Here is a 26017-nt window from a genome sequence, read left to right on the forward strand (position 1 = left end):
ACCCACGAGACATGGGGGATATTTGCTTCACCGTGCCGATCGGCGCGGGTTGGCGACGGTGGTGAGCACGATACGGTCATGGGTTCTGCTGCACTGCCCTTCACTGCCTGCCGGGTAGCAACGGCACCGGCAGGCGTGGCTATCGAGTGCGCAGGCGGTGCGGCTGCAGCTGAGGCCCGCAAGGCCGGAAGGTTGCAAGTGCTGGCTGTGGAGAGGGGAATCAATTGTACAGGGAGGGTGGGGGACGACGACCAATATTTAATGCCCTCTTACCAGGGCCCATGCCAACCAAACCACTCATTGCCACGCAACTCTGCTCCACGCCACAGCAAGCCACACCACTCCACACCACACCACCCAACGTCGCTCCACACCACGCCACGCCACACCACGCCACGCAACTCCGCACCACGCCACAGCAAGCCACACCACTCCACACCACACCACCCAACGTCGCACCACGCCACGCCACTCCAGGCCACAGCATGCCACTCCACACCACTCCACGCCACACCACTACACCCAACACCTCTCCACACCACAGCAGGGAGGAGGAAGCCCCCCGCCGGGGCATTTAGTGGGAGATGCAAGGGCCGGGCAATTGGAATCGATTCGGCACGGATTGAATCAGGCGCGCAGGAATCAATTGCTTCCAGTTCACGTGGCGTGTTATATTTTTCATTTTGCCCCTCGAGGCAATTAAATTTGTTGCGCCGAGTTAGTCGGATATCGGCTGCCTCCTGACCTAGATATTTTTATGATGAACATCTTGGTTTTGCTAGCCATTGGCTCTGCCCTCCCTCCCTCTCTCTCTCTATGGCTCTGCTCAAGTGCAACGTGCACCGCGCCAGCTCTTGCGGTCGCCTCCCCGTGTTCAACTTAATCACATCCGCAAATGACGAGAACGACAAAAGAAAAACGACCGTTGCAGAGGAATAGCGGGGGGGGGGAGGGGGCGAAAAACCGTTAATTGAAAGTTTGTAAACCATATTTCTGTGTATATATCAGCTCAAGCCTCCTATAAATCACGTGGTTGCTGTATGGCCACCCCCACAATGAACCCCTCCCCTTTTCCCTGTCGCCGCCCACTGTGAAAACAGACGATGCTGCTCCTCCGTGCAGCAGCAGCAGCAGCATCGAGGCCCTGATGAAGCCTCTTCCTCCCCATCCTCACCTCTCCTGACCTCTGTGTGCCCCCGTTTCTCCGTTCCCTTTCCCACCCTTTTCCTCTCACTACCCGTGCCTTCTCGTCTCTCTCTTCCCTCCCCCCACGCGTCGCACCTCTCCGCTCTGCTCCAGGTGTAAGGCCCAAGTCTCTTTCTCAGAAGCGACCGGGCTATCACAACGGTGAGCTCAACGAAGCGGCTTATCATCGCGTGGAAATTTATAGCAGCCAAAATACTCTAAATGCACGTTTGTCAACCGTGATGGAAAAAACGCAGGACCCGGAGAAAACAAAAATCCACGGAGAGAGAGAGAGACATGCAAACTCCAAATATACAGCAGGCGTCAGGGTCGGGATCCAACCTACAACCTCCTCCATATCAGGCGAGGTAGTTAACATCTCGCCACCGTGATGATGATGAGAGAGAGAGACACGCAAACTCCAAATATACAGCAGGCGTCAGGGTCGGGATCCAACCTACAACCTCCTCCATATCAGGCGAGGTAGTTAACATCTCGCCACCGTGATGATGATGAGAGAGAGAGACACGCAAACTCCAAATATACAGCAGGCGTCAGGGTCGGGATCCAACCTACAACCTCCTCCGTACCAGGCGAGGTCGTTCACATCTCCTCGCCAGCACGGTGCCCCAAACCGATCATGGGGCTCCCAGAGACCGAAAACTAAACCTCCAACGAGCACCTGGTGCGGCGTGTAAACATCGCCACTCGGGGAGACAAAGGCGGCCGGGCATGGTTCTGGCCCTGCCCGTCCGCCTTTGTCTACAGCATTTGCCCACGCGGGCGGCCACCACCGCCATGGCAACCGCTACCGGGCCGGCTCGACGGGAACATCGAGAAGGGGGTTGGGAGGCGGTCGCGGCCACCACCACCCACCTGGTTCTCGTGGCAGGGCCCCTGGCAGTACTCGGTGAGGCTCTCCAGCGTCTGGTTGATGAGGCCCACGTTGCGCTCGTTGATGTAGAGGCCCAGCAGGCCCAGGCCGCCCGTGGTGCTGCCGCAGATGCAGTCGAGGAACTGCAGCGTCTCGCAGACCAGGTTGTAGTTGGTCTTGTTGCTCTGGCAGCGCAGGAGGTTCTGTCTCGGCGAGAGGGGTGGGAGGGGAGGTGGTGGCAGCTGGTCGGTGAGGTCGGAGGGCGATTGGTGAGAGTTTGGCGGGGTTAGAGGGGGGGTCGCGGCGAGCTTGGGGAGGTTCGTGAGGTCGATTGGTGCCCTGAGGTCGGAGGAGGGGTTCGGTGGGATCTTGGAATAGAGGAATCGAGCTGGGATCAAAGTGGGGGGGGGGGAGACCTTTGACCCCACGGTCCCTGCCGTCAATGAGTTCATTGGGGACGCTTGTGAGTTCGGTGGGGTCAAAGGTCTCGGTTGGTGATTACGTGGCATTGTGGGCTCTCGGTGGGGGGGGGGGGGGGTCAAAGGTGGAGTCAATGTGAGGTCAGGGTGAGGTCACGGTGGGGTTTAGAGAGGGGGTCGGCGAGGTTGGTAGGATCGCTGGGGTGGGCAAGGGGGTTGGTGCTGACGCGCGTTGCAACGGGTTCCTCGTGTGCCGTTTAACAGGCCGTTGGGGAACGCGACGTTAGCGAGCACCTATTAAGGCCAGCTCGGTGCACGGAGGTGGACGCAGAGTGGCAACCGCCCTCAGAGGGCTCCAAGTGGTCGCGAGCCCCACCACGCAATGGGGGAGTTGTGAGAGGGGAGCATTTGATCACATCAAGTACCCAGGGCAGACGCTTTCCTTGTGTGGGAATGATGGTACAAAGCCCCATCTCTTAGTAGCATGCGCCAGGTGCAGCATTAGTACCTCCAACTCCTTGTCAGAGTGGGCAGCGATCGCCAGATCATCCACATATATATGGTTGACCAATAGGGATCCATCCATTGACCACATTCGGGTTTCAATCAGCCTCTCATTGTATCCAAGCCAGATGGTACCTCAATGGAAAGCTTATTGAACTACGTGGTCAAAGAAAATGTTAAATAGTTTAGGGGCCAGAAGACCTCCCTGTCGCACCCCAGATGCACGCACACAGACCTACGTGCACACAGATACACACAGACACACACAGATACACACAGACACACACAGACACACACAGATACACACAGACACACACACAAACACACACAGACACACACAGACACACACACACACACGCAGATACACAGACACACACACAGACACATAGACACACAAACACACACACAGACACACACACAGACACACACACAGACACACACAGACACACACACACAGATACACAGACACACACACAGACACACACAGACACACACAGACACACACAGACACACAGACACACACACACAGACACACAGACACACACAGACACACAGAGACAAAGGCAATGTAGCTGTACACTGGACTCGCACTTAAAATTGTATTAAATTTTGGTTTAAATTTAATTTAATCTCGCTCCTATGTTGCTTGCAAGTTTAATCTTGTACTCGTTACGTTCTGCTTAATTTAATTTGTCATGCCTTAGCATTCGCTGTAATTTGTAACAGTTATGTGTGTACTTGTGTGACATTTGTTCTCGTTTGAGAAATAGTCTTTCAGTCTCGATTTGACTCTCGGCTGCTTTAAAAAAACAGAACATTTACTTTTACTAAACAAAGATCCCCCCCCAAAGAGCATTAACATAATTTCGTGGCAAAGTGCCGTCAGCGAGCTCCTATGAAGGCCGGCACGCCCAGCACCACGCCCGACCACCTTTGTCTCCCCCATGGCGATTTTTACATGCCCCTCTACAAAGACAAAGATCCCCAGCATGTTTTTTTAAAAAATAAGACTGTTGGGGCAAGTGCTGTTAGCGAGCACCTATGAAGGCCGGCACGGCACACGAGGGGTCGGATGGCCAACACCACGCCCGGTCGCCTTTGTTTCCCTAGTGACGATGTTTGCACATCGCACCGGATACTCATTTGAGGCTGAGTCGACCTAGGGGAGGCCCAGGACCGGTTCAGATAATCGTAAACGGCGGAAATCGAACCCTGGTCGCCAGGTTCGTAGCGCAGCGTAACGCTAACCGCTACACCACCGCTCCGGAATCGAACCCATGACTTCCTGCGTACCAGGCAAGATTCTTTGTGGCGCCCGCATTCACATTCACACACACACACGAATCTACATACACATATAAACGTATGTCATATACACGCACACACATCAGAAGTCGCAAACGGGTTTTGATTCCTTACCCGTACCCGTACCCGGCCGCACCAGGGTCGCAAATGGGTGCCCGTACCCGTACCCGGCCGGGTACGGCTACCCGTTCCCTACCCGTACCCTACCCGAAATGAGTGACAAACGGTTACTCACCAGTGACTCACGGCCTACCCGTACCCGGCCGCACCAGGGTCGCAAACAGCTACCCGTACCCGTACCCGGCCGGGTACGGGTAGCCGGGTATCGGGTAGGGTATGGGTATCGGGTACCCGATTGCGACCTCTGACACACACACAAAAGCACGCAACACACAGACAAAGAGCCCCTGCGTAGGCTACGTAAGACCGTTGGAGAGAGCGCCGATACAGCGAGCAGCCATTCAACGGCGGATCGGCGCACGATGGATGATGGGGCTGAGTCAACGCCAAAGCAGGAGTTGAACTCGCCTACGTGACTTTACCGAAAGAACCAAAGAGAATGTTATCACCCTTGCCTGGTACGCAGGAGGTCATGGGTTCGATTCCTGACCCTGACGATGCCTGTCGTTGTATATTTGGAGTCCGCGTGATCTCTCTCTCTCTGTGGATTTTTCTCCGGGCTCCTCCGTTTTTAGAAATGCGCGTTTAGAGTAATTGGCTGCGACTACAAATCGGCACGTGCGATGATAATGATGGTGGTGGTGCAAGCCACTTCGACGACGAAAAGCTATCGTCACGTGCGATGGGCCAAGGTCGCCTCTGAAAAAGGGCCGATATATCTCAGCGGCCTTCACCCGGAATTTTTTTTTTAAATAAATAAATAATACCCTTTGTTTTTTTTGGTAAAGTCACGTAGGTAAAAAATTAAATAAAAATTAATAAAAATAAAATAATAAAAATCACGACGTTTTGGAGGCAACACAAGTCTCCGTCAAGTGAGGCCCACTTGATACAGCAAATCTGTCTGTGACGGTCCCACCTGATGACGGAGACTTGTGTTGCCTCCTAAACGTCGTGATTTTTATTATTTTATTTTTATTAATTTATTTTCATTTCTTACCTACGTGACTTTACCGAAAAAACTAAGAGTATGAATCCTTGTAGTCACGAAAGCTTCAAATCTAGAAATAAATAATACAAAAAAGAGTTTTCATTTAGGATGGGGCCCAGCTGCTACCGGACGCGCGACGCACCGTGGCGGGTCATTAACACGCGCGGGACGTGCGGGCGGGCGGTGTTCACCTGCAGGTCCCTGTTGTGGTTCTCGCACATGAGCTGCAGGAAGCGCAAGATGGGCTCCATGATGACCACAACGGGGCTCATCTCTCCGTCGTCTCGCGTCGCGCCAAGGGCCCCCGCCCCCCCTCCCCCGAGCCCCCCCCCGCCGCCCACGATGGGGCCCCCGCCGACTCCGCCGACGACTCCGCCGCCGGCGATGCTGCCCGCCGCGACGGCCGCGTCGTCCGGGTCGAGGTCGCGACCCCGCCGGTAGTGGCTGAAGGCCTTCTGGGTGGCGACGGTGGCCTCGGCCAGCTGATCGCGCATCTCCTCGCTTATGCCCGCGACCGAACTCCTCACTGACGCACGCAACGCACGCACGCGAAGACAAAGATCCCACGTATAGTCTCGAACAGAAAATTTAACAAAACCATTTTTTTTATTTTAAATGTTATGCTACTCCCCTCCGGCAGAAGGCTGCGGTCCATCAGGACCAAAACCTCACGTCACAAAAACAGTTTCTTCCCATCCGCTGCTGGCCTCTTCAACTTCAACAAGGCCAAGGGCTTAAAATGACTTTTACACTTAAAATGACTTTTACACTTAAAATAACTCTTACACTTACTTTACCATTTTATCTACAAAATTACACCTTGCCATATTTACAACATGCTACCCTATTTGTATTTTTGTATTTTAAGATTGTATATTACGGCTAGTTTACATTTTATATTGTATACTTATTCAAAATTCAACATAGTTTAGCCCCTTAGTATTAGTTAGACTTTGTAATTTTAGTATAGTTAGACTGTATAACACTTATTTAAGTTTTAAGATTCCTACATGTTGAATGTATGCACTTTCCTGCCATAGTAAATTCCTTGTCTGTGCAAACTTTCATGGCGAATACAACCCTTTCTGATTCTGATCATTCGAGTTGGTGTCGTGTCGGGACGGCATCCGTTGAGATGGAGCGACGAAATATATAACTTTTTTATTCTCACCAGGTGAGGCCCACTGAGCTATTTCGCTCTTCTCCAGAAGTGAGCTGGCTATCACAAATGATAGCTCAACGAAGTGTCTCATTAACGTATAGCAGCCAAATATTGCTTCATTGACGACCACATTCTGATAATCTCCCCCCCCCCCCTCTCCTCCCCCTTAACTTGTATTTAAGAGCTTGCATCTTGGAATCCCTGCCTCACTTGATACAGCAAATCTGGCTGTGACGGTCCCACCTGATGACGGAGACTTGTGTTGCCTCCGAAACGTCGTGATTTTTATTATTTTATTTTTTATTAATTTTAATTTCATTTTTTTGCCTACGTGACTTTACCGAAAAAACTGAGAGTACGAATATTGCTCGCCACTGATGAGTGTCGTGAGCAGGTCTCCATGGGAGTCGGCGGGTGTCTTTGCGAGTTTGTATGCGTCATCATCATCATCAGCATCTCATCATCATCAGCCATGATCATTCCACTGCTGGATGAAAGCCTCCTCATGCCATTGTGTGGGCTCTATGTGAGTCCATGAATCAATCGGTCTCATCATCATCATCATCACCCTACGTAAGTCCGTGAGCCTGTCACTCGAGAACCCGGTCCACACGCACAGCGGCTGTGATCTCAAGCGGTGACCGGCTCAGTATCTAGGCTCATCCGTGCAACTCCCGACATCTGTGACAACGAGAGACGTAGCCCATCGGATACCCCAAGTCTAAATGTTTGTGTGTATTTACGTTGAACTTATTTTGCGCCGTACGTAGCCAACCGTGCTTATCGGAGGTGCGGGGGATGGATAACAAACTAAACACAAAACTCAGTTCTAAGAGAAATTCGTTTTCAATTCAGATTTAAAAGTGCAAAGCTCCCAGTGACTCCCGAATATCGGAAGGAAGAGCGTTCCAGACGGCCGCAGAAACACATCAGAAAGCGCCGGGCGATGCGGCCACCGTCTTCGTCCGATGTTTAGCCAAAAGCCGCTGCTGCGAGGATGACCGGAGTTCGCGTGACGACGGCTTATGCTCCATGACGAGATCAGCGAGGTATCGTGGTTCATTTGTGGCAAGACATTTGCATGCAAATGAGTGCGACCTCATAATACTTTCATTCAGCGGTCAATAATCCAGTTCAGCGAGCACCGGATGGACACGGTCGGAACTTGCGGTGAACGAAAACTAAATTTTGATCAACATACCGAGTTTCTCTGACCTGAGAGCTCGGGGTAAGCATTTACACTATTGGTACCTCATTTGCCAGTAAAAAATATGATAATTGTTTTTTTACCCTTTAATCTGGCAACAAAACTGACACCTTTTTTACGAGGAGTCATGTTTGCATAGACAACAATACCTGCAGTCATAATGCAAACAAAAAACATAACTCTGATAATGGTGCGCCTTTTGGCGTCATCTGGTCCAACCCATGTGAGACTAGGCTCTAAGGAAAGCTGTCTCGGGTGTGGACCAGTAAACTTCAAGGACAGTGCATACATTATCAGAGTTATGGTTTTTTTTGCATTATGACTGCAGGTATTGTGGTCTATGCAAACATGACTCCTCGTAAAAAAAGGTGTCAGTTTTGTTGCCAGATAAAAGGGTCAAAAAACAATTATCATGTCTCTGACCTCTGAACCCTGAGCATCCGCCAAACCGCCCCCCCACCCCCTTACTACGTCGGCGGCGGATGAGCGGCTCTCTCTCCGGTGGGCTCTCGTCGTCACGGCGCCGGCCCCCGAGCTCGCTGGCGCTCACGGTCACCGTGGCCTTGATCTCCTGCTGCGCGGCCTTCATGCGCTCGTGAAAGACGCGGAAGAAGCACTCGGAGCGGCGGTCCTCCGTCAGGCGGCGGAAGAACGAGTGCTGGAGGGAGGGAGACGTGAAGATCAACGCGAAGATCAACGCAAGGATCATCAGCATCATCATCAAGGATCCGCACCTCCGCTTGAGCGAGGTTGGCTACGTACGGTGCGACAAAAGTTCAACGTACATACGTAACGTCGTGATTTGATTTATTTTTATTTTTGTTTTATTTTACATTTGTTTTATTTTATACCTACGTGACTTTAGCAAAAGAACTAAAAAGTATGGGTCATTGCAGTCACGAAAACTTAAGATCTAGATTATACGTAAAAGGGTCACGGGTGCGATTGATAACGTAAATCAGCGGACGTCTCTGTCACTTATCCATCCGTCCCTCCGAACGAACATCAAAATTATTTCTGAGACAACCCGTCAGCCACACGGCCTTCTGGAAGTGGAGTGGTGAGAAGGTGAGTGAGTGTATGGATGAGTAGGTGAGAGGGTGAGTGTATGGATGAGTAGGTAAGAGAGTGAGTGTATAGATGAGTGAGTGAGTGTATGGGTGAGTAGCTGAAAGAGTGAGTGTATGGGTGAGTAGGTGACAGAGTGAATGTATAGATGAGTAGGTAAGAGGGTGAGTGTATGGATGAGTAGGTGAGAGAGTGAGTGTATGGATGAGTAGGTGAGAGGGTGAGTGTATGGGTGAGTAGGTGAGAGAGTGAGTGTATGGATGAGTAGGTGAGAAAGTGAATGGATGGGCGAGAAGGTGAGAGAGTGAATGGAGGGGTGAGTAGGTGTCATGTATTGTGCTGATTCCGTCCTTTCTCTATACCATACATCTCAACCCGTTATCAGTGCCCTGCCTTATTGCATACCAATTCAGACATTAGTGGTCACCCCGTGCCACTTATAAATCTCAACGTTCATCCTACTGTCGCATCACATGGGAGAAACACAAACAAACAGACAAAACAATTGTTTTGCCCGTATTTAAAACAAAATTTCCCTGTATAAGAATATGCTATGCTGCACCTGTGCTACAGTGTTGCGGCGGGTTCCCATACACAGGGTGCTTCAAATTTATTTCAACATTTCTGAGAATTTTCAACAACGCCACGAGAAATGTGCCTCCTCCGGCCTCTGGAGACCACCTGGGGAAGATTCCAGGCGTAGCGTTGACGACGATGGCGATCGAGTGGAGACTCTTTGACTTTGTGAAGCTATTAACGTTGCATTTGTTATTACGTTACGGCGTATCATTACACTGGTCAACAAAAAAAAAACTTTTTTTCTGGCCTGGACTTTTAATTTCAGGGTGCTGATTCCAAATCTGATCTCAGATTTGCTCTATCACATCTCATTTTTTTGCTATCGGCATACCCCATTTTCATTGATTTTACCCGAAATTAACTCTGTCACTTATGATTGCAAGTTGTTGCGAGTCAGTGACTGCTTTAGTGTTAAAATATGGTGCTGTATTTTTAGGATAGTGTGTTTATAATATAATTGTATGTAGATATCCACATTTATTTAATATTTTTCTTCTGCAGTTTTTATTGAAAATGCAATATTTGATATCTCAAAAACCTGATGTGATAGACAACGACTGATGCCAGATTTGGAATCAGCACCCCAAAATTACCTTAAGACCGTTGGAATACCTTATGCCAGAAAAAGCATAACAAAAGGCGGCTTAATCCTAGCTGGCTTATCTACATATGCCATCTACATTACAAAGGCTCAGTTCCAGCAGCAGTACTGACCATCTCACAACTCCTCCTCTCCCGCGGCCCTTCCTGGCTCCTCCCCCCCTTAACCTCTATATATAAGTTTGTACCTCTTGGCAGAGGTGTGGACTCGAGTCATGTGACTTGGACTCGAGTCAGACTCGAGTCATGAATTTGATGACTTGCGACTCGACTTGGACTTGCATAACAATGACTTTGTCCCACCTATGAGATGTGGACTCGAGTCATGTGACTTGGACTCGAGTCAGACTCGAGTCATGAATTTGATGACTTGCGACTCGACTTGGACTTGCATAACAATGACTGTGTCCCACCTCTGCCTCTTGGGACTTCTCTCCACTTGATACAGATTTTTTGCTGTGACAGTTTCACCTGAAGACAGAAGCTTGTGTTGCCTCCGAAACGTCGTGATTTTATTGTTTTTTATTTTTAATTAATTTTAATTTCATTTTTTACCTACATGGTGACTTTACCTAAAGAACTGAGAGTCAGAAAAAGTGTGTTGACCAGTGTTATCCGTTCTTTCTCCAATAAAAACGAACGGTCCCACATTAAGTGTTCACATTTTTCGATTTAAAGCTTTCGTGACTGCAGGGATTCATCTTCTTGGTTCTTTCGGTAAAGTCATGTAGAAGGGAAGTAATAAAATAATAAAAATAGAAGATAATAAAATAATTCTCACGACGTTTTGGCCACAACGCAAGCAGCCGTCTTCAGGTGACTTTACCGAAAGAACCAAGAAGATGATAATTGTTTTTTTACCCTTCTATCTGGCAACAAAACTGACACCTTTTTACAAGGAGTCATGTTTGCATAGACCACAATACCTGCAGTCATAATACAAACAAAAGACATAACTCTGTATGCACTGTCCTTGAAGTTGATTGGTCCACACCCGAGACAGCTTTCCTTAGAGCCTAGTCTCACATGGGTTGGACCAGATGACGCCAAAAGGCGCACAACTCAAAGACAATGCACCATCATAGTATGAGAGCTCGGGGTAAGCATTTACACCATTGGTACCTCATTTGCCAGTAAAAAATATGATAATTGTTTTTTTACCCTTCTATCTGGCAACAAAACTGACACCTTATCATCTGGTCCAAACCATGTGAGACTAGGCTCTAAGGAAAGCTGTCTCGGGTGTGGACCAATCAACTTCAAGGACAGTGCATACATTATCAAAGTTATGCCTTTTGTTTGCATTACGACTGCAGGTATTGTGGTCTATGCAAACATGACTCCTTGTAAAAAAAAGGTGTCAGTTTTGTTGCCAGATAGAAGGGTAAAAAAACAATTATCATATTTTTACTGCCAAATGAGGTTCCCATGGAACCAAGAAGATGTTCACGTGTTTGTTTCGCGGCAGCCTTCCGCAGCGGCGGTGTGGCCGGCCCACCTGTATGGCGTTGTGGCCGGCCCACCTGTATGGCGGTGTGGCCGGCCCACCTGTATGCCGGTGTGGCCGGCCCACCTGTATGGCGTTGTGGCCGGCCCACCTGTATGGCGTTGTGGCCGGCCCACCTGTATGGCGGTGTGGCCGGCCCACCTGTATGGCGGTGTGGCCGGCCCACCTGTATGGCGTTGTGGCCGACCCACCTGTATGGCGGTGTGGCCGGCCCACCTGTATGGTGGTGTTGCCGCCCTCGAGCAGCGCGATGCCGAGGAGGATGGTCTCGTGGAAGACCCGGTCGCTGGCGGCGCCCATGATGAGGTCGATGACGAGGTCGGCCGCCCCCTCCCTCTCCAGGTGGCACTGCACCTCCACCAGCGTCATGTCGGCGCGCCGGTGCTGCTGCTGCTGCTGCAGGTGATGCTCCTGCAGCGCCGCCACCGCGCCCAGGCCTGGTGGGGTGGGGCGGAGGGGGCAGCGGTGAGGGGGGCGGCCACAACGGCCGCCACGGTGGCCACGGCGGTTGACGATCGAGGAGGGAGGGAGGGAGACGAGGAGGGAGCGAGATGAGGGAGGGAGGCAGGGAAGGAGGGAGAGGGAGGGACGCTGAAGGTCACGGCGAGCGGGGGAGACTGCTCGCCTGAGGATCGCACGACGACACGATGCGTCAAACGGTGTGACACAGAAAACACGCACACACACGCACGCGCACACACACGCACATGCACACGCACACACAGGCACACACACGCACGGTCTGACGGGCACACATGCGCGAACATACTGTCACAGATGACACGCCAGCATGCTCTCTCTCTCTCTCACAAACACGTGCACACACACTCACTAACACGCAACACATAGACAAACGCGGCACGCTACACAACACCGGCCGCCGTGCGTCCTGCCAGGTGCACTACGAGGACATCACGTGACGCGCCGAAGGTTCGCTGGTGGGGAGGTCACAGACCCAGCAGGTGCCGTGGGCTGACTGACCGAGATGACCGGCAGATGCACCACCCGTGCCGCCAACTGTGCCAACTCGCTGTGTTTTAGATGCCCGGCGTCGCTCCTCCGCCCTCCGTTTTTGTTGGAGGGCGACTGCCTTTGACTGCTCAGTAGCAGCGTCCTTGACGAACCTCCTCCATAGAGGCCGATCTTGACACCGCTGGTACCAGTCATGGGCACGTCCACTCAGCTCCACGTCCTCCTGTACCACATCACTCCATCTCTTCTCTAGCCCGTGCCGTGCCCATTTAGTCCTCTCTATCTGGCCAAACAAAAACTGTTTGGACATGCGGTGGATGGACGTGCAGGCTACATGGCCCAGCCAATGCAGCCTTGCCTGCTGGAGGAGCTCACCGATGATGGAGACCGCGTCCAGATCTTGCAAAGGACCTGTGAACTCCGTACACTGTATTCTAGCCTGCAGCTTAATCCCAGGATGGATGGCAGGCACGTTTTCCACACCTTCAATTGGCCCAGTTGGCTACGTATGGTGCAAAAGAAGTTCAACATACATAGACTCTCCCACTCACTAACCCACCCACTCACCCACTCATGCACAGTTGGCTACGCACGGTCCGAAAGAAATTCAACATAGATACACTATTACATTCCCCCACTCACTCATTGACCCACTCACCCACTCACTCAGCCACTCACCCACTCACGGTTGACTACGCACAGTCCGAAAGAAGTTCAACATACACACATACACTCACCCACCCACTCATTGACCCACTCACCCACTCACTCACCCACTCACCCACTCACGGTTGACTACGCACAGTCCGAAAGAAGTTCAACATACACACATACACTCACCCACCCACTCATTGACCCACTCACCCACTCACTCACCCACTCACCCACTCACGGTTGGCTACGCACAGTCCGAAAGAAGTTCAACATACATACACTCACCCACTCACTCACCCACCCACTCACCCACTCACGGTTGGCTACGTACGGTCCGAAAGAAGTTCAACATACATAGACTCACCCACTCACTCACCCACCCACTCACCCACCCACTCTCCCACTCACTCACCCACCCACTCACCCATTCACGGTTGTCTACATACAGTCCGAAAGAAATTCAATATACATACACTCACCCACTCACTCACCCACCCACTCACCCACCCACTCTCCCACTCACTCTCCCACCCACTCACCCACTCACGGTTGTCTACATACAGTCCGAAAGAAATTCAATATACATACACTCACCCACTCACTCACCCACCCACTCACCCACCCACTCTCCCACCCACTCACCCACTCACGGTTGGCTACGTACAGTCTGAAAGAAGTTCAACATACATACATTCTCCCACTCACTCACCCACCCACTCTCCCACTCACTCTCCCACCCACTCACCCACTCACTCTCCCACTCACTCACCCACCCACTCACCCACCCACTCACCCACTCACTCTCCCACCCACTCACCCACTCACTCTCCCACCCACTCTCCCACTCACTCACCCACTCACTCACCCACCCACTCACCCACCCACTCACCCACCCACTCACCCACTCACTCTCCCACCCACTCACCCACCCACTCTCCCACTCACTCACCCACTCACGGTTGGCTACGTACGGTCCGAAAGAAGCTCATCCACGGCTACACACGTTTCCTCACCACCACGGCCCCCCACTCCGACACATCCCAACTCAGCGGCGCTCAGCAGGGAGACTCACCTGGCACGTGCGGAGGGGTGGGGCGGCTCGCGGCGGCGACGGCGGCGGCGGCGGAGAGCGGCCCGTTCACGTAGTAGGCCATGCTGGCGCGGCGAGCGAGGCCGCCCCCCGCGCCGCTGGCGCTGCCGTAGTAGCGGTTGAGCAGCGTCTGTCTCAGCGCCTCTCCCTGCTCACGCGGCGGTGACAACGGTAACAGCAATGGCCATAGTGGCAATAACAACAATGTCGATAATAGCAACGGTAATAACAACAACTATAATAATAACAACAATGATAACAATAACAGCAGTGACAACAATAACAGCAGTAACAGTACAAATAATAACAATAATAACAACAATACTAACAATATCAACAATCTTCTTGGCTCTTTCAGTAAAGTCACGTAGAAGGGAAATAATAAAATAATAAAAATCAAACATAATAAAATATTTTATTATTTCCCTTCTACGTGACTTTACCGAAAGAACCAAGAAGATGAATCCCTGCAGTCACGAAAGCTTTAAATCGAAACATAACAACAATAACAACAACGCCAACAACAACATCAACATTAAGGGCAATAACAACGATGACGACCGTCGTTGTTTTAATTTGCAACGCGCCACCGCCGCCACTGCCACCGCCGTCGCACCCGGGTCTGTCCCGTGACCTCCTTGCCAGTGAACTTTTGACGCTCCGTATGTATACGTGTGCGTGTGTGTGTGCGCATGCTGAACTTCTTTCGCGCCGTACGCAAGCCTACCGTGGTAATCGGGGGTGCGGGTTCAATTTCGGACAACGGTTAACATCGGAGGAGATTGGCCGCAACCGGTCCTGGGCCACTGCGAGGTCGACTCAGCCTAAAACGAGTGCCTGGTTGCGGTGTTGTAAGAGCATCATCGGCGGGGAGACAGGGCGGCATGTATTGACTCTCGCAGGCGCTTGCTCACAGCGCTTGCTCCGACGGCTTGCGTAGGCTACACGGGGGATCTTTACCTTCATCCGTGTGTTTGTGGTGTACGTACGTGTGTGCGCTGAGACAAAATTTGCCGTTTGTTGATGCGATATTTATGGTCTTTCATTTTCTTTTCCTCCCATCAAACTCGATGTTCCTTGCTATGTACGTTGAACTTCTTTCGCGCCGTACGTAGCCGACCGTGCTAATCGGAGGTGCGGGGGAAGGATAACAAAAAGCAGTTCTGAAGCAGTTTTAAAAGTGCATTGCTCGAGTGGCATCCTAATATCGGAAGAGCGTTCCAGACGGCCGCAGAAGCGCATCTGAAAGCGCCGCGCGATGCGGTGACCACCGCCTTTGTTTGATGCTTAGCCAAAATCCGCTGCTGCGAGGATGAGCGGAGTTCGCGTGATGCTTTACGCTCCTTGTGGCAAGCACTTTGCGTGTAATGAGTGCGGCCTCATTACGTATTCGTTCGATCGCCGCAAATCCAGTGCAAGCTTGGCGAGCACCGGACGGACGCCGTGGTCGGATCTTGGAGAACCTCGTCACGACACCTGCCTGAGGACGGCTGCTTGCGTTGTGGCCGAAACGTCGTGAGAATAATTTTATTACGTTTTATTTTGTTATTTTATTATTTCCATTCTACGTGACTTTACCGAAAGAACCAAGAAGATGAATCCCTGCAGTCACGAAAGCTTTAAATCGAAACCTGCCAAAGACTTCGAGTGGCTTCCAAAAAGGATGCTTCAGTGGGGCACATTTGCGGCGGATGTTTTTATTGGATTTTGGCCGATAGTGGGGGGGGTGAGGGGGGGCGAGCGGAGTTTCGTTTGAGATGTGAGATTCCCATAATCAATTAACTGATGTGTTTAGGCCCCGTGGCTCAAGAGCCTTGAGCTGGTACCACCATCAGCCGCCTCCGATGAAAACCGGCTTCTCAAGTGGAACGCGCCTTGATGGGTTTCAGCCCGGCCACCAAATAACATTCACAGAGACGCCCGTAGGACAACACAAAGCAACCCATAGACTTACATAATGGCCCACAGACTTAGACAGAGACCCACAGAGTGATCGAGACTGAGTTGTGATTAAAACCGGGTTCTCAAGCGCCAGTGAGTTGATGGAATCAGTCCGATCGGCAATGGCTTACACAGAGATCCATGCACTTACATAGAGACCCATAGACTCACATAGAGATCCATAGACTCACACAGAGACCCATAGACTCACATAGAGACCCATAGACTCACATAGAGACCCATAGACTCACACAGAGACCCATAGACTCACACAGAGACCCATAGACTCACATAGAGACCCCTAGACTCACACAGAGACCCATAGACTCACATAGAGACCCATAGACTCACACAGAGACCCATAGACTCACATAGAGACCCATAGACTCACATAGAGACCCATAGACTCACATAGAGACCCATAGACTCACATAGAGACCCATAGACTCACACAGAGACCCATAGACTCACATAGAGACCCATAGACTCACACAGAGACCCATAGACTCACATTGAGACCCATAGACTCACACAGAGACCCATAGACTCACATAGAGACCCATAGACTCACACAGAGACCCATAGACTCACATAGAGACCCATAGACTCACATAGAGACCCATAGACTCACACAGAGACCCATAGACTCACACAGAGACCCATAGACTCACATAGAGACCCCTAGACTCACACAGAGACCCATAGACTCACATAGAGACCCATAGACTCACACAGAGACCCATAGACTCACATAGAGACCCATAGACTCACATAGAGACCCATAGACTCACATAGAGACCCATAGACTCACATAGAGACCCATAGACTCACACAGAGACCCATAGACTCACATAGAGACCCATAGACTCACATAGCGACCCATAGACTCACACAGAGACCCATAGGCTCACACAGACTGAGTTGTAATTAAAATCGGGTTCTCACGTTCATCAACAACACCGTCGGGAATACATCTCTGAGAGGCGACGTTTCAGGCAATGACCCTTTGTCAGTTACGCGCTATGAAGCATCATAGCACGTCGCCTATCATATATATATGTCCTGCTTAAGACTGCACTGTAATTGATACACGCGTTGAGTTTTACGCAATTATAGATTTTTTTTCTCCCCCCTCATGACAGGATGCCGATAGTACAAACAAAATATACATTGGGGGAATAACGCGTTTATATATATATATTTATATTTTGGACCAGACACGAACAATTGTGGATCGAAGCTCAGTTGCAACTGAAAGTCTTACTCTCTCTCTCTGTCTGCATTGTGAGACAGAGAGAGAGAGATTAAGACGTGGAGTCGAGAACGCATGCTGGTAAAACATTAAAACCATACTTGTTTTTATACTCTTAGGTTTTTTCGGTAAAGTCACGTAGGTAAAATAATAATAATAATAAAATAAAATAATAATAAATGAAAATAGCTCAATTAAATCACGACGTTTCGGAGGCAACACAAGTCTCCGTCTTCGAAACGTTGTGATTTAATTGAGTTATTTTCATTTATTATTATGATTATTTTTTGATTTAAAGCTTTCGTGACTGCAGGGATTCATCTTCTTGGTTCTTTCGGTAAAGTCACGTAGAAGGGAAGTAATAAAATAATAAAAACAAAACGTAATAAAATAATATAATTCTCACGACGTTTCGGCCACAACGCAAGCGGCCGTCCTCTTCACCTGAGGACGGCCGCTTGCGTTGTGGCCGAAACGTCGTGAGAATTATATTATTTTATTACGTTTTGTTTTTATTATTTTATTACTTCCCTTCTACGTGACTTTACCGAAAGAACCAAGAAGATTATGATTATTATTTTATTATTATTTTCCTACGTGACTTTTCCGAAAAAACCTAAGAGTACGAATCCTTACAGTAACGAAATCTTCAAATCTAGAATTATACTTTTTTTTTTACCAGGTAAGGCCCACCGAGCTACGTGGCTCTCATTCAGAAGCGACCTGGTCGTCACGAATGAACGATCAACGAAGCTGGCTCATCACCACGTGGACATTTGTAGCAGCCAAATGCTCTAAACGCGTGACGTTGAGCCTAAATGTGGAGGGAAACACTGAAGGAGCGGGAGAAAAATCGACGCGACCACGGGGAGAGGAACACGCAAACTCCAGGCGTCAGGGTCGGGATCGAACCCACGACCTCCGGTGTACCAGGCGAGGTAGTTAACATCTCCCAGCCAGCGTGGTGCGACAAGCAGCTGCTGGAGGGAAATTGCATGATTCGAACAAATATGGGCTTGGGCTGGACGTGTCGCGAGAATCCATGCGCATTATTTTTTGTTAGTAATAGGTTTTTACCCTTTCAACTGGTACAAAAACTGACACCTTTATACGAGGCATCATGTTTGCAATAACCACAACACAAGCAGTCTAAATGCAAAGGAGGTCTCATGGTGTAGGTGCTTACCCCGAGCTCTCAATGCTCTGATGGTGCACTGTTAATTGAGTTGTACGCCTTTTGGCGTCATCTGGTCCAACACCAATGGAGACTGGGCTCTAAGAAAAGCTGTCTCGGGTGTGGACCAATCGACTTCAAGGACAGTTATCATCATCAGAGTTGTTTCTTTTTGTTTGCATTTTGACTGCTTGTGTTGTGGTTATTGCAAACATGATGCCTTGTATAAAGGTGTCAGTTTTTGTACCAGTTGAAAGGGTAAAAACTTATTACTATGTTTTGCCACTGGTAAAGCAGGTCTCATAGTGTTATTTTTTGTTGTTGATGATGACGACGACGACAACGACGACGACGGAGAGAGAATTTCGCCGGGCGGGTTACCTTTTCACCGTAGACCCGGTCCTTGGCCAGCATCTCCCGCAGAGTCTGGAGCACCTTGATGCACAGCTTCTCCTCGTTCTCCTCCAGCAGCTGCTTGGTGTGCCGAATCAGCCTGCACACAAGCACAAAGATAAAAGGCAAAGATCCCCCATATAGCCTTAACAGACTGTAGCGGCAAGTGCTGTTAGCGAGCACCTATAAAGGCCGGAACGGTACACGAGGGGGTGGGTGGCCAGCACCACGCCCGACCGCCTTTGTCTCCCTCGTGGCGAAGTTTACACCCTGCACCAGGTACTCATTTGAGGCTGAGTCGACCTAGGGGAGGCCCAGGGCCGGTTCAAATAATCGTCACTGATTTTAGCTGTGAGCGGGAATTGAACCAGTTTCGCCTGGTTCATAGCACAGCGCTCAAGCACACACACACACGCACGCGCACGCGCGCACAAAGACAAAAGATCCCCCCCCTCATGTAGCCTTCAACGGAGCGTTAGGCCAAGTGCTGTTAGCGAGCGTCTATTTAGGCCGGCAAGGCGCGCGAGGCAGGTGGATGGAGAGCACCGCGCCCAGCCGCCTTTGTCTCCCCCACGCTGAAGCTAGCACTCCGCACCAGATACTCATTCAAGTATGAGTCGACCTAGCGAGAGGCCGAGGATTGGTTCAGACATTTTCCACTGACGTTAAGCAGTGGCGGTGGTGGTGGCGGTGGTGGTGGCGGTGTTCATGGCGTTGATGGCGGTGCTGGTCGTGGTGGTCGTGACCGTGGCAGTGGCAACGGCGGTGGTGGTCGAGTTGATCGTGGTGTTCGTGATGGTGGCGATGGCGGTGGTCATGTTGGTGGTGGCGGCAGCGGTGGTGGTGGTCGAGGTGGTGGTGGCGGTGGTGGTGGCGGTGTTCATGGCGTTGATGGCGGTGCTGTTCGTGGTGGTCGTGACCGTGGCGGTGGTGGTGGTGGTGGCGACGGCGGTGGTGGTGGTCGTGGTGTTCGTGGTGGTGGCAGTGGGGGTGGTGGTGGTGGTGGCGGTCACCTGCTGATAAATCCGCCGCTCTCACATTTCTGCCGGACGTCCGTTCCTTCCGGGAAGAGCATTTCCGGCCGGTGGAGGACGTCCACCAGGACGGACAACTCCGCCTGCACCAGCGGCCTCAGCTGCTCCTCCAGCGTCGCCACGATGTCCTTCCGGCAGGATAATAAAAAAAAACTTTAAAAAAAATCTACATTGCAAGGTGACTCGCGTTCATGTTCGCGGCGCAAAGGTGAATCAGGACTCGTTGTGACCAGAAGGAATGGTGTCGATGATGAGCTCTGTGTGACCTTTGACCCACGCCAATGAAACCCTGACTCGTGATTGCCACCACGATTATCCTGTGGGGGCGATTACATTTTAAATTAAATTCAATAAAAGTTTCTCTCCATTCCTCTGAGGGTTGGAGGAAAATTTAGTGCAGGCCACATCTTGGGAAAAGACGTGGAGACCGAGTGAGGCTTCGGGGGAGATTGTAAGAAGACACACACCACACACACACACAAATGTCAATGCAGCATTTTCATTTGGTGGACAATTACCATTGGGATGCAAGGTCACATGGATTTTTAGATTTAAAGCTTTTGTGACTGCTTGGTTCTTTCGGTAAAGTCACGTAGAATGGAAATAATAAAATAATAAAAATATCAAATAATAAAATAATTCTCACGACGTTTCGGCCACAACGCAAGCAGCCGTCCTCAGGTGAAGAACAGGTCTGTCGGGAAGACAGCATCTCATTCAGAACAGGTCTGTCGGGAAGACAGCGTCTCATTCAGACGCTGTCTTCCCGACAGACCTGTTCTTCACCTGAGGATGGCTGCTTGCGTTGAGAATTATTTTATTATGTTAAATTTTTATTATTGTATTATTTCCATTCTACGTGACTTTACCGAAAGAACCAAGAAGAGGTCACAAGGAGTTGAGACGGTGGGGACACACGCGGGTGCATCGTGGCGTAGAGGATACTCGCTGGCCAAGTTTAAATATCCGCCACATAGATGCATGGTGGGTATGCAGAACATGCAGAACACACACAGGAGGAGCGACACACACAAAGCGACAAAGATCCCCCGTATAGCCTGTAACGGACTATTGGGGCAAGTGCTGTTAGCGAGCACCTATGAAGGATGGAATGGCACACGAGAGAGTGGGTGTCCAACACCACGCCCGGCCGCCTTTGTCTCCCTTGTTGCAATGTTTACACACCGCACCAGGTACCCTCATTTGAGTGGTGTACCCAGAACCGATTCGGATAATCGTCACCGGTGTTGGCCATGAGCGGGAATCGAACTCGGGTCGCCGGGTTCACAGCGCTCCCCGCTAACCGCTACACTACCGGAACGACACACGCACACGGGGAACGACACGCACGCGCACGCGCGCAAGCGCGCGGGGGAAGCGGGACAACACCTGCAGCCTCTCGATGATGTGTCGGTAGTCGAGCGAGAGGCCCGACATGGACTCTCTCCGTGCGAGGTTGCGGGCGCTCATCCTCCAGTTGAGCGCCGTCTTCTGGATGAGGTGCGAGTGCGGCTTGAGGAACAGCGAGTTCACCTGGCTGTCCAGGTCCACGGGGATCGCGATGGATCGGCTCTTCGCTGGGGGCGGCGGCGGCGGTGGGGGGGCGGGGGTTGCGGAGGTGAGCGGAGGGAAGACAGTTCGAGGAGGTTCGGCAGGTTTACGAGCGCGTGGATCGAGGCGGCTTAGGAAGGTAAAGCGGTGGGGGAGTTTGGTTTTCCGAACGTTTTTGTCAAACGCCGGGTTGAAAGCGCTGACGGAGAGCGACGCCACACGGCATTTAACCCTTTCACGTGGCGGGGCGTCTGCAAGTTGCAGGGTGGGAGTCCCGTTGACCTCTGAATCTCGGGACAGGCAAGCGGCTCAGCATTAATTTTACTCTAGAGACACGACTGCCCTCTACGGTAGCTGGCGCCAAACTGCGCCACACGCCCTCCCGCATGGCCTTGTGGGAGCCTCGGTACCGATGAAGTTATTATATTTTCGTTTTCCTACCGGTTTCGTTTGGATGACGAACACGTACGCCATCGGAACGGAACCGGAAGAAAAGCCGATGACGTACCGTTACATCGTCGGAACGGGAAAGGGTTAAATAAATTCAATTTCGTAATTTTTCGTATTAACCAGCGGGTGAAACCCTCATGCAGTGGCTGCGCTAGGCACAAGCAAACCAAGGGAATGGCTTTGATGCCCCAAGCAGTTCAGGGGGTCCGTGCGTGTCACTGTATCGACACCGATCGCGAGCTTTGGGGTTTTTGGCTGGGATACGGTAATTGGCTCCCGTTAAGCGCGTCGCTTACCGACGTCCGACAGCGTCTTGATGCAGGTCTCCACGGACGCCTTCTGAGCGAGCGACGGCCAGGGGCAGTGGTAAACGCGGAAGGCGCCCTGCAGCAGCTGCACGAAGATCGGCTGGCGAGCCTGACGCACGTACGCACAGGCAAAGTTCCCCCCCCCCCACACGTATAGCCTCGACGGACTGTCGGGGCAAGTGCTGTTTAGCGAGCGAGCACCCACGAAGGCCGGCACGGCGCGCGATGGGGTTGGTGGCTGGCACCGCGCCCGGCCAACTTTGTTGACCTAGTGGAGGCCCAGGATCGGTGCAGGTGATCGTCACCGGTGTTGGTTGCCGCAAGCGAAAATATAACTCGTGCCGCCAGGTTCGTAGCGCGGCGCACTGGCCCCAAAGCCACGGACCGATGCAAAGATGCGTGCACGGACACGCAGATGGAGAGACAAGCGGGGGGAGAGAGAGTGGCGTGCACGGACAGATGGGACGACGTCCTCACCTGGAGGTTGGTGCTCTGGTCGGAGAAGGGCGAGCTGAAGAAGGTGGTGATGACGTTGGTCACCGTCTCCGTGACGTACTTCTCCAGCACCGTGTCCGCGTGCTTGCGGTCCGTCGTCGTGTTGCAGACCTGCGCGACGCGGGGGGACGACGAGACGGGGGGTACCCGGGGGACGTGTAGACGGGGAGACAGGGAGGCGGGGAGACAGGAAGAAAGAACAGCGAACGAGGTGGAGGGAGGGAGATGGGGACAAATTCTAGTTTTCCACTCTTAAATGAGCTCTGAAAGGTACATGAATTGGGAATGGGTCGAATCAGAGCTGGGAGAGAAAAGCTGGAAAGGAGCAGCGGGGAGGGAGGAGCGGGGAGCAGCGGGGAGGGAGGAGCGGGGAGGGACCCGACCCTCCGTACCCGGCTGATGTCCACCAGGAAGCTCTCGAACATCTTCCACATGTGGTTGCTCGTGTAGATCTCCTTCATCTCCACCTCCGTGTCCACGTAGCAGTGGTTCAGGAAGTTGATGTAGGAAATCTTCACCTGTGACAACAGAGCAATGGCATGCCCGCGAATGTAATTGGGCCGTTCAACGGTAGCCGGCGAAACTCGGAGAAATACATTTTCAGAATCGATTACCGGTTCTGAAAGTCAGGCGCCGGTAACCGATTCTGGTTGCACTTTGGTCACGCGAATGCACCGATGGAAACTTGCACCGCGTGTGAGCACCGTGTGCCTCCCGACACGGTCCCTGAAAAGTTTCCTCCGCCTCGGGCTGCCAAATAATTTTTGGGCGGCTCACCCAGGACACATGGAGCCGTCAGCCCCACCCACTTTCACAGAGCAGCTACGCACAAAACAACAACTACAACAACAACAATCACTGTTCTACCAAGTGGCGGTGACGTCACCACGGCGCTTGTGCCACGTGAAGTGTCGAAGGCCCGCTACTGGCAGGTCACAGACAGACACAGGTGCCACGGGTCAACTCTCTGCACTTTCGGCGCACCGCCGCTCCGCTCGTTGTTGTTGTTGTTGTGAGCGTCGCTCCTCTGCCCTCCGGGGGGGGGTCGCGAGGTGGGAGGGGGGGTCATGTGGGAGAGGGGGGGGGCGGTGGGGGGGGGACACGGCCGGCAGGGGGCTCACCTCGGGGATGCAGTCGTCGTGCGTGACGACGCGGGCGATGTCCTCGAGCGGAAGCAGCGAGTTGCACTTGATCTCCGTGTAGACGTTCTTGCCCTCGGTGCAGGCGGCGAGCAGCTCGACGAGGGTCACGTGGTACGCGAGGGCTCCGTCGCCGTCCGAGCGCTCGCGCTCCGAGCGCATCATGGACACGAGCGCCTGGAAGGAGGCGCGGTCCGTGTAGAACACGAGGACCTCCTCGCCGCCGTTCAGCAGCTGCGGCGGGAGGAGGGCAGGAGGCGTGAGAAAGAGCTTCGCGGCGGCTCGAGGATTGATCCGGTTTGGGATCGATGTTTATGATGATTCGGCCGGGCAACACGACCGAGCGGAGCAGCTGCTGCGGTCGGCACGGTCGTGATCAACTCGGTCGCGTGCAGCTGAATAGCTTCGTGTGTCGCGATCGACGTGGTTGCCTGCAACTGAATAGCTCGTGTGTTGCGATCGACGCGGTCGCGTGCAACTGAATAGCTCGTGTGTTGCGATCAACTTGGTTTCCTGCAACTGAATGGCTCGTGTGTTGCGATCAACTTGTTCGCGTGCAACTGAGTAGCTTCGTGTGTCACGATCGACTCGGTCGCGTGCAACCGAGTAACTGAGTGTGCTGCGATCGAGATGCAAGCGTGCAACTGAATAGCTCGTGTGTTGCGATCAACGTGGTTGCCTGCAACTGAATAGCTCGTGTGTTGCGAGCAGCCGAGCCACTTTGGTCCCGCGCGAACCGAACCGCTCTGGACACGTGGGACGCAGGCAAAACCGGCGTTGCCCGCGGCGAGAGACGGCCGAACCGAACGCGCTCCGCCGCGTCGACGCCTCCGACGGCCGCCCCTTTGCCGTGGATGCGCTCTCACCTCGGCCATCACCATGTCCTGGCACTTCTTGCTGTACTTGCCCTCGGAGCGCACGATGGTCTGCAGGAAGCGCAGGTACTGCACGTGGCGGCCGTGCGTCTCGATGCAGTGCACAAAGTGCTGCACCACGCGCTCCGTCACTTCGCTGCACAGCTGCGCATTGTTCATGAAGATGTGCTGCATCGTCAGGGCCTCCAGCAGCTGCGACGAGGAAGATGAGGAAGGTGGGGGGGGGGGAGGAGGCTTATCGTACGGACATTAATTGCAGCCAAATTACGCTGTATATATTAACATGTTTTCATGCAAATAGCGAGCATTTCCTTTTCAAACGTGGGAAATCCAGGCATGCGAGGGGGGGCAACGCTCTATCCCAACAGTCTATCCCATCACAAGGAAGGGTACAGAGGACATCAGTCCACACTCTGCAGCTGCACTGCATTCTCCTGGCGAGCCAGGGCATTGCAACCTCCTCGACGCCAACGTGAAGTGATTGTCGCCAACGCCTTGCCACGTGCGTGCGCGGCGATTTACCAAAACCCAGCGCTGCCGCTGGGTTCATCACAGGCAGAACCTCAATGCAACGAATCGGTTCGGCATCGCTCGCAAAGGCCCGCTCGACCCCTATCGTGCCGGGCAACGGTCGGCGGAAGTGGATACCCCGGGGCTGCCTCGGAGGCGGCGTTCCTCGAGCTACCTCACTCACGAATCTTTCCAGGTAAAGAAGAGAGATTAGAATCAGAATATGCATTGATACTGGGGGAGGAATCTGATCAGCTATACAACTCTTGCCCAAAACTCGGACAACAATGCAAAAACACGATAGGAGTGCAAAGTGTAGGGAAGGTAAACACGTCACTTAAAAAAACAAAAATACACAAACGAAACTAAACTGTCTGTTAAAACTAAACTATTTTGTTGAATCTTTCCAGTTAAAGCCCACTGACCTCTTGGCATATTTGTCAGAAGCGACCTGGAGAAGAGGTGGACAGATTTCACTGCCGGAATTCACTTTTTTTTATTAATTTTATTTTACCCATAATGCTTCAGCGACATTAGAAGCCACCACCCCTCACGACCCCTTCCTCCAGCCACCTCGTTCACGGGAGAGGAGGGCGGCTTTCTTTTTGGTTTTTACTCACTGCACTGAACCCGGCTCAAACGCAGCCTCATTGTTCCT

At 52.0% G+C, this 26017-nt stretch overlaps 1 protein-coding gene across 1 annotated transcript in view; it reads right to left on the reverse strand.

Annotated features, from left to right (window-relative positions):
* The window catches only part of LOC144731165 (inositol 1,4,5-trisphosphate-gated calcium channel ITPR1-like), a 233752-nt gene that overhangs the window by 68789 nt on the left and 138946 nt on the right, over positions 1 to 26017 (reverse strand). The window contains exons 29-41 of the mRNA XM_078612129.1: positions 24841 to 25041; positions 23957 to 24208; positions 23228 to 23353; positions 22818 to 22946; positions 22329 to 22449; positions 21421 to 21608; positions 20011 to 20159; positions 18986 to 19097; positions 14220 to 14385; positions 11738 to 11958; positions 8236 to 8425; positions 5590 to 5924; positions 2062 to 2262 (exon numbers count right to left, since the gene is read on the reverse strand). Coding sequence (XP_078468255.1) covers positions 2062 to 2262; positions 5590 to 5924; positions 8236 to 8425; positions 11738 to 11958; positions 14220 to 14385; positions 18986 to 19097; positions 20011 to 20159; positions 21421 to 21608; positions 22329 to 22449; positions 22818 to 22946; positions 23228 to 23353; positions 23957 to 24208; positions 24841 to 25041 — 2391 coding nt within the window. The remainder of the gene's footprint in view (positions 1 to 2061; positions 2263 to 5589; positions 5925 to 8235; positions 8426 to 11737; positions 11959 to 14219; positions 14386 to 18985; positions 19098 to 20010; positions 20160 to 21420; positions 21609 to 22328; positions 22450 to 22817; positions 22947 to 23227; positions 23354 to 23956; positions 24209 to 24840; positions 25042 to 26017) is intronic.

The sequence above is a fragment of the Lampetra planeri genome, chromosome 38 (genome assembly GCF_965212315.1).
Source record: "Lampetra planeri chromosome 38, kcLamPlan1.2.h2, whole genome shotgun sequence".
In the NCBI taxonomy this organism is placed as follows: domain Eukaryota; kingdom Metazoa; phylum Chordata; class Hyperoartia; order Petromyzontiformes; family Petromyzontidae; genus Lampetra; species Lampetra planeri.